We start from the raw sequence: 15,424 nt of genomic DNA on the forward strand, positions 1-15,424 counted from the left end.
GTTCACGTTGTAAAATTAGTATGATAACTAAAGTGACTTTCTCAAGGTCAGACTGTGCCCCACTTTACCAGATAATTCATTCTAAAATACCCCAGCAATTTAAAAATAAGTTAGTCCAATCAGATTTTGAACAGCAAGAGAGGTTTTCAGCCAGAATGGGGAAGGACAGTAGGTGTGAAGTGTTCTGAGTGTAACCTATGGAGTTGGTGGGTATGTGGTGTTGTTATCTAACAAGAAGCAGGCTAGTGAAGGTGAGAGAGGCAGGCAGAGTATACGGGTTCTCCGAGTCAAACACTGAGACCTTGTGTTTCATCCATTGGATTGATGAGATGAGACTGCCCACAGTACATCTCTATTCTGCAAGAGTGCAGCTACTGGAATATAAAATCAGAGGGAGCCAGAAGTAGAGCAAAGTTGAACCTTTGGAGTTTCTTTGAAAATCAGGCCCGTTTTACAAAAAATGTATTTGTGGCCATAGCTTACATTGAAGCCAATGGGAACTGGAGAGGCTGAGATGTGGGTAGGACATGATTTTTTTGCTACCAGCAGGAATTATCTAATTTTCAAATGAGGAATAACTGAATAGCTAATAACAAATAGCTGAATTTGGCTTGTAATTTTATAAAGGACTTAAACGTTGTACCTAAGTTAAATGGGGAAGGAGCAGGAATACATTCACTCAGGTCAATGCAGGTACTTCTGATTGACATTGGCATACATGTGAGCAGAATTTGGCCCTCTGGACAGGTACAGGAAATCCACTTGCAGTCAATCACTGTAGTCAGGTAATTTGACTGCCTGCCACCTAAATGGTCTTATTGAAGTTGTAGTAAAGAGTCATTAATCATGTGGAACATCCTTGCCCAAGCAGGCAGAGTACCACAGAATGTGTCAGCAGCATGAAAATAACTCTCCAAAGGCTGGAAGGGAAAAAGGAAAGGACAATTTGGAGAAAAAATCATTAATCTACTGGGACAAGAACCAAAGGAGGTGTTGAAATATAAGTTTGAGCCTACAATCTGTGGTTAACGAAACATAAGGACAAGATAGGACAAGAAGCAATGGGCTTAAATTGCAGCAAGGGAGGTTTAGGTTGCACATTAGGAAAAGCTTCCTAACTGTCAGGGTGGTTAAGCACTTGGAATAAATTACCTGAGGAGGTTGTGGAATCTTCCTCATTGGAGATTTTTTAAAGAGCAGGTTAGATAAACACCTATCAGGCTCAGGAATGGTCTAGATAATTAGTCCTGCCACGAGTGCAGGGGACTGGACTAGATGACCTCTCAAGGTCCCTTCCAGTTCTATGATTCTATAAGATGCTTTGTCTATATTAGGGCTCTATGGCTGTAAACATTTTGAAGAGGGTAAACCACAAAAAGGTAATTTCAACTCAGAAAAGTTTTGAGTTCTGTATTGTCCTCAGTGGCTTGATATCTACTAATAGGTGACTGAGGCAGGTTTCTGACTTCAGCAGGGACAGGTAGAATGATTCCAGGTAAATGCTGGAAGTGCAGCTAGCCATCATACACCCACCAGGTACATGGGGTACAACATTTCTTACTACTGGGGTTTTCTGCATCACAAATACGTTGCTAGTATAACAAGGTTCAGTATATAGTAAAAGGGAATGCTAATGTTTATGCCAATAGTCCTCTCCAAGAGGTCAGATAGACTTCCCAGTCCCACCCTAGATGCCACAACAGGCAGTAGAAAGTTTTCATAGTTTTTCAGTAAAATCTCAATATTTCCTATCATATCTAGTGATGGATGAAGTATGAAAACTTAGATTAGAGTAGCTCAACCACATTCTATGTTTTGTTTTCAATTTTGCGATAATCACAAAACCAGTGCGTCTACAGGAGGGTGATGCGGCGGGGTTATGGTAAGAGGCGTATTGTTAAGGCAATACAAACATGGAATGTCACTCTTAATAGGGTAATGCAAAAAAACTCGTTTAAAAACTGAAAGTTGAAAGGAAACCATTGACAGTACTTCTGGTGTTTCATAAATAAAACGAGATTTGAGATCACATGTTGCCTGCATGTGGGCCTCTCTTCTGTGTTGAGAAATCAGTTTGAACTACACTACACAAGCACAGCCTTTCTACTGATTTTCATCGTTGCAGAATTGTTTAGTACAAGATGATCTAAAAATAAAAATAAATAAGGAGAAACAGGAAACACTAAAATCATGGTAAAAATAACCACTCTTATCCTTTTACTCATTTTCAGTGAGGTTAGTATTCAAGAAGGAACTGGAGAGAAAACTTCACTGCTAGAGCCATCACTATCCGAACTGGTACAATACCGGGGACTGATTATACCAGCTTCAACACACGGGCCCCATGAGTCTGTCCAGCAGGGTAATTTAGCCCCATGCCTGTTCAACCGTTAATTTACATGGCAAATCTGAGGGCTAGTTCTATGGGAGGTGCCTTCAGTCCAGTTCTCAGTAGAGCACGCTACACGTAACTGAAAAGCAGCTCTTTTATCTGCTTGGCAAATGTGCAAATCAGGAGACTAAATTAAACAACCCCTCTTCCCCCAGTGTGCTCTTACACAATAAATACAACAACACACAGTGGGACAGCTCAGCCCCCTCACAAATCAACTGCCCCCCAACTTATCCACCACATAATAAACAACTATAATTTCAAAGTAGCATCACCCTGCCTGCCTTCAGCACTCCAGCTCCGCAAATACCTGGGAAAAAAGACTGGCCCTTCAGCCTCTCCAGAGATCTAACCGATCTGGACTCTGCGAGGCCAAGAGAATGCATGGTGCAGAGTTGAGGACCCCCACAGAGAACACTCTGCTGGCAGCTTCCTCCTCCTGTCTAGAGTAAAGGAACTGTAGCTTGTGCCCCATCACCTACTGCAACGGTGATACAGGGAAAGAGGCAGCCTCAGGGATAGGTATGTACTAACCCATGTAGGGCTTCAAAAGTAAAAACCAACACTCTGAATTGCATGCTGTTTAATGCAGCTGGATAGTCTCATTATTCACATAAAGGGCCTAAGATTCTCAGCTGGTGTACGTTGGCATATCTCCACAATGGAGCTATGCTGATTGACCTAGTGGACCAGATCCTCAGCCTTTTGCTACGTTGAAAATCTACAGCAGCTAACACAGAGGTGTGGGTGTGTGGGAGGGTGTGTGTGTGTGTGCGTGCGTGCGTGCACGCTCACCAGAGGAATTCTGTGCGAGGAGTGTTTAAAGACATGGCTCCTCCCAGCTGATTAAAATATTAATCACCAGAAAAGACAGGTGCGTGTTGTTTAGGTTAATGACAACTGAAAAAATTTGGCCACCTCATTGCTCATCTCCCTTTTCAGGTTCAACTGGGTTTAAGTAAAAAGTTACTTTACAAATAGCCCTTTGTAAAGGTATAATGATGTGTTTGCTACAGCACATAAGTTATCGGTGTACTGTAGATGTACCCATGATGAGTAACCTCAGCAAGATAATCAAAAAGAACTGAAATGTTATCAGACTAATGCTCAAAAGTGAGAAAATTAAGTTGAGCAGCTTATCTCAAAATGATGCTTGTTTCACTGCTCTATGGGAATACACACATTCAGTGAAACAACCCAATCCATAGGAAAGGAAAGTACCATTTAAAATTCTGTAAACAATTCATTTTTTCTTTGTAAACTTTACCACTTACCTTTCACATTAGAGTGCCTATAGATGGTTTCAGCAGCACAACCTCTATCTAACTGACTATGGCCCCATCATCCATCTATTTCTATGGAGTGGAGAGGATGGAAGGCGTGCACATTGATATGCTCACAGGGTATCAAGCTGCCTGGGGCACCTGGATGATGGGGAGGGGAGAGGTGGTTTGTGACAACTCTTTTTTTTTAAGTAACAAGTTTACAAAACAAAATATTAAGTTATAATAAACTAACAAGACATGAACAGCTTCCAATTTGTTCAAGTCAAGACAGATCTGTATTTCTCTATGTTTCCACGCTGCTGAGTGTTGTGTGATTCTGTTTGAAGCTCCTAGGTGCTAACATAATATAAATGTTAATAATCAGAAAACAACTAAATGTATTGTTATTGTAACAGCAGTCCTCCAGTGAAGGGTCTCAATTATGCTATAGATGAAAGGGGGGCATAACATCTGAAAACACAGTAAAAGGAAGAAATTAAAAGTCACTAATTAGCCAGCTTTGCTTCTCAACTGGTAATTTATCTAACTAAAGATTCGATCTTTATCATTTAACTGCAGAAGCAATTGTATTAACAGGTACATACAGGAAATAATGAACCTAGAACAAAGAAAAACAGTCAAGCACAGCAATATTTGCTTTCCACTAAACATTTGACTTTTTTGGGGTGGGATGAGGGGAGTGGAACATCAGACTATGCAAGAAGAGCTTGTTAAATATACACATTTCCCTTTGGCACGAGTGCTTTTGCTTGTCTTTCTATTGTTTATGTTTCCCATCACATCCGTTTGTATCAGTGTGAGTCTTCAGTATGTAGTTTCTTTCAAAAACTGAAGGAAAACGAATCATTGCTGACACAGTGCACATAAATACCATATTAGAAATAACGGCTATCATTTCTGTTCTTCATTATGAGGAAGGGGGTTATTTTTAACAGCTTTGTTTTTATTTATTTTTTTAGAAAAAACAACTTTCTGGTCTCCAAACCTCTGCTGTGGCTGTTTGGTAACTTGTAGTTTTAACGGCTTAATGTGGAGAAACTGTGGCCAACTGGATTGTTACAATCATAATATTTTTAAAATCTGTATTAGTGGAGTCCATTTGGAAAAAAAATTCCATTAACAGTATAAATCAAAAACGACAAGCATCCAGAGGACAGGGGAAATGACCCACCATTACTGAAGACAAAAAAACAGGCCGGAGAAAATTGCTCCAGAGAATACAGCTACTATACCGCAGGGGAGCATGAAAACAAATATCTGAGCTATTTTATAGGGAACATTTTATTTCATGGCTATAGTGCTATTATTCAGTCAAATAAATATTTTTCTTTAGTTCAAGCTGGAATTCAGATGCGTATTATCTGGCAGTAATTTGAACCTGCCTTTGATTATCCCTTCAAAAATGGCCTCTGATTTTCTTCAGCCAGTCAGAGTCAAAATTGAAGCGGTGTTGATTCTGGCCCCATTGCAAAATGTTTAAGTTGATATGGCTGAAATGAGCTGCAAAAACAAATATGCTCCTTTATGGGCCTGATTTTACTGTCATGTTTTCCTTGTAGCATCTCATTTACACAAGTGCAAATCAGTAGTAACTTCACTGAAGTCAACACAGAGAATCAGGCTCAGAAGGTACATTGACTGTTGAAGACAAATAATTCAGAAAAAAAATCTTTTTACTGGCAGTAAATGTATCTATTAAATGCAAGATGGCCATTTTCTTCTTTGGAATATAAAGTTATATTGCTGAGAGTGCCCAGGAGGAATACATTTGCCCACCATAATTCCAGAACTTTGTATGTTACCCTAGCAACTGTTTAAGGAGATTTTTACACCTCGGTCATCCCCAATTTAAAACATGGCTTACTTCTGTGGAGGCTAATGACTTTTGGTCAGTATCCTATGATGGCTGGACAGCAGCTTTTGTGGGTTTGGGGATGTGGATAGCTGTGAGCTGGACTGAGACCTCTGGCAACAAGAATGCACTGCCATTTATGATTGTCAACTGAGTTAATCTGATCAGAGAAGGCAGGAGCTGAACAGACTCAAAGTGTCTCTCTCCATCATACCTTGGCAGAACCTCTGCTAGGACTAACATAGGCAAGGCATTTGTGGACAGTTGTGTTGCTGCTGGCCATTGCTGTAGTTGTTCTGGAGTTACTAATATAGAACACAAAAAAGCCGTGTTAAAAAAACATTCAGGTTCCATAGTCCAGCCCTCCAAAGCCAGGAAGTGCCCGAAGTAAGGCTGGCTGTACAACCTGAATTCATCCCCCTTGGGGGTTGCAATTTATTTCAAGAAAGTTTCAGTGTAATTTAAGGCATGTAATTTACATATTAATTTGGATACAGCCCTTAATTCCATGATCACATACTATTTTTCCCCACAGGAATCCCCACCATTCTCCCCTAAGCCAATTGGCTCCCAGTCCCAGTCTCCTTGCCCAACCAGTCCTACCCTCCCCTGGCTCCCAATCCCATTCTCCTTTCCCAGCAAGCCCCAGTTTTTCCCTCCAACTTCCAGTCACAATTTGTCTACCCTACTGTCAGGGTTCCCTCCCCACTCTGAACTCTAGGGTACAGATGTGGGGACCCGCATGAAAGACCCCCTAACCTTATTTCTACCAGCTTAGGGTAAAATTTCCTCAAGGCACAAATTCTTTGCCCTTGGAGAATAACAACAAGTGATTTAACAAAGAATCAGGGAAAAGACCACTTGGAGTTTCTATTCCCCCAAAATATCCCCCCAAGCCCTTATACCCCCTTTCCTGGGGAGGCTTGAGAATAATATCCTAACCAATTGGTTACAAAGTGATCACAGACCCAAACCCCTGGGTCTTAGGACAATAGAGAAATCAGTCAGGTTCTTAAAAGAAGGATTTTATTTAAAAAAAAAAAAAAAAGGTAAAAATCACCTCTGTGAAATGAGGATGGAAAATAACTTTACAGGGTAACAAAAGATTCAAAAACACAGGATTTCCCTCTGGGCCAAACTTTAAAGTTACAACCCCCGCCCCGGAATACACCTTCCTCTCAGCACAGAGGAAATCACAAGCCAAAACAAAAATAAGCTAACACATTCCCTTGCTAGTACTTACTAATTCTAATGGAGTTGGATTGCTTGCTTCCTTGATCTGTGTCCGGCAAGTACACACAACAGACAGACAAAACCTTCCCCCCCCCCCTTCCCCCCCAGATTTGAAAGTATCTTGTCCCCTTATTGGTCCTTTTGGTCAGGTGCCAGCCAGGTTACCTGAGCTTCTTAACCCTTTACAGGTAAAAGGATTTTGTGCCTCTGGCCAGGAGGGATTTTATAGTAATGTATACAGGAAGGTTGTTACCCTTCCTTTTATATTTATGACACCTACTCTCTCAGACCCAGTCTCACCAGACTCCTTGTCCCAATCTACTCCTTTCCCTCCCTGTGCTCTGACTTTTGTCCCCTCTGCATTCAAATCAGATGGTTTCTTCTTCCATGCTGCTTGAGTTCTGGGGGGGACAAGGGGGTGTGGTCATTGAGTGCCCAGCCCCACTCCAGCACACACAGCAGCTAGGAGCAGCAATTACAGGGAAAGTCCAACTTTGCCCCATAGCCCTGCATAGGAATATGCCCACTCACTCTGTGGGAATGGCACATGTACAGTGTGGTCAACACTAAGAGCTGTGAGAGGGCTGAGCATGCCCAGGGAAGCAAAATATGTTCTTTCCTAGCCTTGTTCTGGGATATGGCTGAATTGTTTAGATTGAAATTTTCCCCCCAAAAATCAGCCTGAGGCAGACATCAAGCATGGAAAATTTCAGCCCAAATAGTTAGTTTGGCAAAGCTATAACCACTGAAAACAGGGTCTTATAATGAGAAATATCAGGCAAACTTCATAGGCGGCGCTACTAGCTCTACCAATGTTTTTTAATTACACTTTGGTCTACAGCGTTGACCAACCTGTACTTCTCATAAGTGACTGACATGTTCCTTTTCATATGAGTTTTGACATACTGCAAGCACAATGTTGGCAAAATTAACTCCTTTTTATTAACTTTTTGATTCTCCAGTATAAAGACAAAATTCAGAATTTTTCAAAAGCCACTGTTGAAAGGTTGAAATCTTGGATCCTGATCCTGCTTCAAGATTCCCATTGGAAGCTGTTTTACATTTTGTAGTAGGCCAAGTGAGTATAACCTGCAAAGACAAAAACGTTGAACTTCATACCAATTCTCCATTCTGACTGAGGGAAATAATTTTGGTTTTACTTAATTCTAAGATAGGAAAAGTGCATCTAAATGCAGATCATTGGGTTTGAGCCAGAATATGTGGTTTGTAGGAAGCCGCTGTCTAAAATGGGGTTAGCTGAAAAAAGGTTACACACATCCTCAATAAGCATAAGAAGATGGAAGAAACTTTCCTCCAGGTAGGTTGTTCCACAACTGACCATTATGGAGTATCTTGCCCTTTCTTCTGAACCATCTGGTGGCCATTGTCAGAAATTGGAGCTGCCATACTGAATCAGATCAGTGGTCCAGCTAGTTAGGTATCTTGTGTTCAACATCTGGATCTGAACTTTATGACTAAAGAATCTTTTATCTGAATTCATTTCAAAATGTATAATCTCCATCAAATCTGAATCTGGAGCAAAGACAGCATGCACACACAAACATACACCACTCCTCCACACTCAAACTCACTGCCTCGCATATACTAATCAAGTGCTTTTGGTGCACCTGTTTGCAGCAGGACCATTACACCTGTGAGGGGGATTAGACGATAAGGCAACAAACAGTATCAACAAATTACACTGAAATTTTCTTGAAATCAACTGTAGCTTCACAACGAAATAGCACTTCAGATCAGGGCCACTTGAGATTGATTATTTTAAAATGTGAGACTAAGGATGCAAGTCTTCATTCATCTTCCATACACATCCAGAACAATGGACTTCTCAGAACATCCGTGGCTTTGTGAAGTGTAAAGAATAATAGTTATTATGTACCAGTATTGAGCCTGACCCTTGGTAGAACTGTACAGTCAATGGAAAACAGTTACTCATATCATACAACTGCTCTGTATTCTTATTCTCTTTATTTTTTAAGACCAAGTGAACATTAAGCTGGGTTTTAAACTAATGAAGGTACCTTCAAGAATTTCTTGTTAATGTGATGATATATTGGCATTTGTTTCACACACTTTACCAATCACCAGCTACATTTTGAGATCAAGTCAGATCAGGTGAGAGACGACAAATTATAAACAGATATGCAAGGCCATTACTACGGTCTCTTGTAATATTTTCTGGAGGAAATCCTGAATTATAATGGGCAGTGAGCTATTAGTGAAATGTCCACTCACATAGTAATGAACCGAAGAAAACGAAACTTTGGGAATATCTTAAGTCTCTCTCCCCATGCTCAGCCAGAAGTTAACTGATCAGCTCAAATGACCATCCGTATTTGTCAGTTACCAATATATTGCTTTATTTCTTGGTAGTAAATTAAGGCTTTATAGTGAGATTCACACAGTCCAGGCCAATTGAAGACATCAGAATCTTTAACGACCATGTAGCAGTGTTCATTCCATTTAGCCAAGGCAGAAAGGTAGCAACTTGTTATAAACACTTAAATGTCACTCGTGAGACCTCGAGTGCCAATGGCTCAGCCAAATTCACACCAACCTTGAGAATGGATTCAACAGCTTAACTCTCCTTGGGGACAGTGAAGAGAATAGCTAGCTGGGATAAAATCCACTCTGCAACCTCCTGAGAAATCAGCTTTGTGAAAAAAGGAAGCTAAACTGATGTTAGTTGTCATAAAATGGCACCACTCCCTAACATACACCGATTAGTGACACAGTGGTAATGAGGAGCTGTAAGAGCTTTTCCCCACAATTATTTTGGCTCTTACCCCTTGTCTCTTTTGGACAGTGTTATTTAATTCAGAGGGAACTGAAGGCTGCTTAATGAGTTTGCCCATGAGACCACAATATCCCGCAAGTGAAAAAATACACAAACTGACAAACGGAGAAGCAATATGTACAGGCTAAAGATCTTTTCTCAGAAGTAGGACACATCCTGCCAGCTTTGCCTTTTATACATTGTGTGAGTGTGGCTACAGATTATTTCCTCAGTGATTATGTATGTTCTTAAACACATGGATTTTCACTTCATCTCAGTGACATTGTTAATGTTGTCTGGAGACGATGCAGCTACTGTTCTTTGAAAACCAGACAGAGCGTTTTCCTTCCCACATCTCTCTAGCAGAGACATTTACAGTGATTGAACCTAACATATGAACCAGTTGTCAATCATGTGTAGGGGGCCTGCCTGAAAATATCATCACTTCTAATGAGTCTGGCTTTCAGATCTAAGGACTGGAAGGTACTTCCCAGAAAAAAGTGGGAAAGTAGAGTTGCCAGAAGACTGTGATGGAAGTTACCATGAAATGATCACATGCTCAGGGAAAGAAGGGGACAACGAGCAGGGAGAAGCCTCAACATTGATTGCACTGGCAAGAGAGAGCAGCTATAACAGTAACACCTGTTAGAGTAACAATCTTCAACCATATGGGGCAGTACTGATATGCAATTTTTTGCTCAACAATGGCCATTTCTTCAGTTGAAAGGAATGTGCTGTCATGGCTGCACAGAATCCAATTCTAATATGGATAGCATTCCAAATCCCTCTTTCCCAAAGACGTGATCTGATATCAGGGTAATGAATTCCAAGCCTTGAAATCTACTATCCATCCTTTAAATAAGAAGGCCCTAGAAAATGTACGTGCTTCTGTGTATAAATACCTAAACATTCCTTTTACTTAAAAGGAGTCTCCGTTGCAAAGGCTCCTTTTACCGATAAAGGAATTAAAACAGGCTCTGCGGCAACAACGAGAGTTACTGTGAGACAGCCCAACTACTGGGGACTTTCATAGGTTTGCCCTTGTATGACCCACTCTGAGACACTTCCCTAATCCCTGGAGTGCTGCTGCAGTATTTTAATTCACAGTAGTAACAAAATGGGATTTCTCAGACCAATTTGCAGCTAAGTAAAACATTGAATTTTCCCCTTAGTGGCCTGGAAAGGAGTATCTGCTGCTTCCTACATTTCTTAAAAATGTTCCTTCCACTCAAGTGCTAGTGACACTGCTAAGTGGACCCAAAGGTCCCCAGTACTAGCAAAGGATGCTTCCAAGCCAAAGGAAAAGGCCCGTGCTGGATTAGCGGGAGTAGTAGGTTAACACATTAGTGATCCACATATAAGCTGTTGAAAAGGTATCCCAGGATGGGTAGGATTTTCAAATGCCCTCGGTGCTCGCTAATTCTGCTCCCATTGACTTTATCGACTTTAAGTCAATGGGATCAGAGCTAGGCCAACATCGAACTCATTTGAAAATGCCACCCAATACTGCCCTGGGGATTGCTGAAACATGGTTAAGGGACTTCCAAGAAGATGCTACTTAGACAAGGTGGTGTTGCATCAGCCATGCTGGAGGAATTTGTGGGGTGGGTTTCGAGAAAAATAGTGCCCCTGCAGCATCATGAACACAGCTGGAGCTCAGACTGAATGCTGCTCAAGTTGCACCGCAAAGGAAGTGATTATGTGCTATTCCCCTTGGAGAGCTAGTTCAGGCTAGCAAAGGGTCAGGATTACCAGGGGCATAGCATTGCCATGGTGCTGTGGAGTACTCACTGCTTTTAGGTTAAGGAAGCATCTCCGCAGAGACACAATCAAATAACAAAGTGATAGTTTAAAACAAAAAAATATTCTTTTTAAAAAACAAACCTCACCAGCACCATACAAGAAAGCTGACTCCCACGACCATAGAGAGAAGAGCTAGGTACTGTTTGTGGGAGCGTGTGTTTATACATCAATGTTTTTAATCAAGAGGTGCAGAGTGTCCTTTCAGAAAAAAGCGGGGTTGGTGTGCTCAATAATACAGCGCTTGCAATGGCGTTTAACAAAACGGAGAGCGTCCACGGAAACCTCACAGTCCTGCACGTTCAGCATCTGCAGGTCAAAGCAGTTTGCAGCTACAATCTGTAGGCCCTGGCCTGTGATGCTCTCACATGACTTCAGGCTCAGGCGCTTCAAGTTGAAGCAGTTAAGGGCCAGAAACTCCAGGCCGGTGTCTGAGACCAGTGGGCACTTGCCAATATCCAGCGATTTGAGTTTTGTGCAATTTTTGGCGAGGTACTCCACGCCGTGGTCCGTGATGCCCTCGCAGCCCCGCGCATTGAGGTAGCGCAGTTTGCTGCAGTACTTGGCAATGTAACGGATGCCCACGTCTGTGATGCGACCGCAGTGTGCGATGCTGAGGTACCGCAGACGCGTCTCCAACTTGGCGATCTCCCGCATGCCGAAGTCGCTGACGAAACGGCAGTCGCTCACGCTCAGCTCCTTGATGGATGTGCAGTAAATCATTAGGTAACGGAGGCCTTCATCGGTGATGCGGACGCAGCGGCGCAGGTACAGATGAGTCAGCTGAGTGCAGTGTGCGGCGATGGTGTGCAGGCCTTCGTCCTCAAGCACAAAACAGTCTGTCATGTCCAGGTAGCGGATAGAGATCTGTTTGCCATGTAACGGGGACAGCTTGATGGAGGCTTCGCGGGTCAAACTAATGCATGTCACTTTCGAACAGCCTACATGGAAAAACACAATGTTAATAAGTTGCAAAGCAACTCCTCTGGCAGGATGGGGGAGGTTGGCGTGTAACTGCAGACCTCAACACACGGGTAGTTATGCAGGCATCTCAGTGCTGCCAGACCCCAGAAAGTACTCTGATGAAACAGACACTAGTCCAGGTTCTGCCACAGCAGCCATTCATCTTAAATAACTCCACTGAAGTCAGTAAAGTTACTCCAGTAATCTAAACAACATCAGAACCACAGAAGCGTGGTTTTTCCATGTCCCAAATTAGGTCAGATCATGGCCCTCAATTTCTTTATGAAGGGACAGATTCTGAACTCTGTTACCCCAGCACAACTCCAGTAATGGTTTTGGACAACCTGGGGACCACAAGTACATTAGCGCACACTGTTCTCTGGGCTGTGGCGATGTCACCACTGATTTACTTCGGGCATGTCTAGGCTGCCCCGCAGTTCAAACTACAAACGTGAATACCAGTGTGCACTGAAGTGCTGCACTGTATCGCTCCCCTGTGGATGCTCCAGGTGCAAATTAAAAGGTCTCTAGGTTACATTAATGTAGCCCTTTCCTGACAGAGAGATGTTAACACAAGCTAGGAACCTCTTCGTTTGCGCCACAGTGCAACATGGGGGAGTGACAGCACAGCACTTTGGTGCAGACGGCTATTCACACCCCCAGAGTCCAAACTGTGGGGCAGTGTAGACATGCCCCCAGTTGGTGTTCCAGCATCAGAGGCCATTTTACTGTCCAGCACCGCAAGAAACAAAAGGGAACCCCCAGGCCCAGATGGGCTAATGTTTGGGGAACAGAAATGTATGGTCTGCCCTATTGATGCCAATCGGGCTAGTAACCAAGTGACACCCATCTAGCAACTGGATGACAATTATAGTGTATGTCATGGCATCTTATATTCAAGCAACACAACCAGCCTGACCCTTGAATGTGCAGAAAATCTGGAAAATCACATGCAGCACTCGAATGCTAATCTCTCTCCTCTCCATTGTGATTCCCTTTCAAAGTATGTTACATTAAGCAGAGGACCTTTTCTTTCTTATTTTCCATAATAATAATAATAATAATAATGCAGAGCACTAACCACCCAGGCCAGCCAGCCACAGGACCAAACACAGAATTACCAGGAATTCAATCCAGGGACCAGCTTCAGCCCTGACATGAACAGGTGCATTTCTCCCATTTCCTCCTTCTCGGGGTCATGGGGAACTAAGGAGTGCAGCAGAGGCAGCAGGGTCCTTCCCTGAGAGAGGGATGGGGTAGAGGAAGAAAGCACCAAGTGTCACCCTGAAGCCCATTAACTCCGTAGCAACACATCTGGCCTGTTCCATTCTACAGTCTTTAGCCAAGGAAGATAGGACAATGTAGCACAGGCCCTTTGGGGTGTGACAAAAAGTAAAGCAAGAAAATCAGTGTAGATGCCAGGATGAAACAAGTAAAACAGGGAAATTAGAGGTGGCATTAGAGCTGTAGGAACCTCAAAAATTGCCTGTTTGACTTATGCACTCATCATACTAGGTTTACAGTAGGAGCTTTGATTTAGACTTTTGCTTTGGTCAAACAGATGCAAAGTTTAACTGAAATCGCACACTACGTGCAAGTGGCAAGTACTGCACAGCACCTGGGGAAGCCCTAGGATCTTGAGACAGGAAGAACCATTTTGATTAGTCAACAGTGTCCTCAGAAAATCAATACCCCTTTTTCCCTTTTGGATATTCTGGTTCAGGTCTCTGCAGATGATGGTGTGGTTTATAATGAGAACAATCAATCGAATCTGGAAGACTCAGAATAAACAAATGTGTGCGCACACACACACACGACGGCTGCAAGGAGAGTTCCAAAGGGAGGCAATGCAATTGGAGTTCAGCCATGTAAACATTCCTTAGACTAGACAACAGAAGATGGCACAAGGGCCTACTCCTCCAGTTGGGTCTGCCCAAGTGGATGCTGGCAACCTGGCACAACCCCACTTTTGTCAGTGCAGTTTGGCGTGAGCACGAGGGTCTGTCTGCACGGATCTGACTGCAGGACAGTGGTATAAATGTGGACTCTTTACAAACAGATTAGGATTTATTTTTAAAATTAAGATAGTGAGAATGAAGGTCTGCAGACAGAGAGAAGGAGAAGAAAATTCTGCTTGTTGAATATTCGAGAAGAGGGAAATATGAATGACTAATGCATTTCTGAGATGAAAATGAAAAGTTGAGTCTCCCCGCAGGGCTGGATTTACTGTACATGGCCATGTGATCACTGTTTTGACAGGCTCAGCATCTCCTTGTTGTCTAGTTACTTTGGCTACAGCATATGATATTTGTTGGGAAGGGTGTTCAGAATGATTTCACCAGAAGAAAAGAGTGCACATTGATTATAGGACTTTTTTTTTTTTTTTTTAAAGTGAAGTGACATTTTTCTGGGTCTGTAACAATTTTTCTGTCCCAAATAATAAAGATATAAAAACAAACCCTCATACAGCAAGATTTTTCCATAGAGGAAATGTAACTAATTTAAAATGCAGGAGAAACTTCCAAGTGGAATGAAAGAACCTTGGCCAGCATATGTTGGATAATAGTTTGCAGTCAAGCTCAAACAGCTCCTGGAGTTATCTGAGGCCTGCTAAAGGAGTGGATGTTGAGAGTTACAGAATTTATGTTGTAGAAAACTCTGATAGTTAATAGGGATGCCTGTTTTTGACATTAAAATATTGATATCTTATCAGTGCCAAAGAATAGCCCTTAAGAACAAAGAGACAGCTGAACGAAACATATGGAAGTGAAATTCTTTGAATTAATTAGGTTTTCTTTTGGGTCAAAGAGATCCAGGCTTTCATAGTTTTATTGATAGATCATTTACTGTGACCAAAACTGCCACGGTCTCCATTATGTCACACAGCACACCCACCTAAGCTTTCATGCTTGTTACTATAACACATGTCATGTGTAAGCCCAAGCCTTTTTTTCAACTACCCCTAGCATTTAATCACAGAGGAATCTCAATATTTTGGGCTAGATTTTGGCCAAGAGTCCATCAGAGTCCAGCTAGACACATTAGGTTCAGAGAGAGACTGCAGCAGTCGGAGCTGCCAGGAGAGCATTACAACCAGAATTCCT

General features: G+C 42.3%; 1 protein-coding gene across 5 annotated transcripts in view; it reads right to left on the reverse strand.

Annotated features, from left to right (window-relative positions):
* Window positions 1-7,682: 7,682 nt before the first annotated feature.
* Window positions 7,683-15,424, reverse strand: part of FBXL7 (F-box and leucine rich repeat protein 7) — a 325,721-nt gene continuing 317,979 nt past the window's right edge. For 3 of the 5 annotated variants that reach the window (XM_048839634.2, XM_048839632.2, XM_048839635.2), the window contains one exon: window positions 8,733-12,298. In XM_048839634.2, the coding sequence (XP_048695591.1) occupies window positions 11,562-12,298 (737 nt within the window). In that variant the 3' untranslated portion in view covers window positions 8,733-11,561. Of the gene's footprint in view, window positions 7,853-8,732; window positions 12,299-15,424 lie in introns of those variants that run through there. The other 2 variants (XR_007355143.2, XR_012667085.1) reach the window with 2 other exon arrangements.

This window comes from Caretta caretta, chromosome 2, assembly GCF_965140235.1.
Source record: "Caretta caretta isolate rCarCar2 chromosome 2, rCarCar1.hap1, whole genome shotgun sequence".
Taxonomy (NCBI): Eukaryota; Metazoa; Chordata; order Testudines; family Cheloniidae; genus Caretta; species Caretta caretta.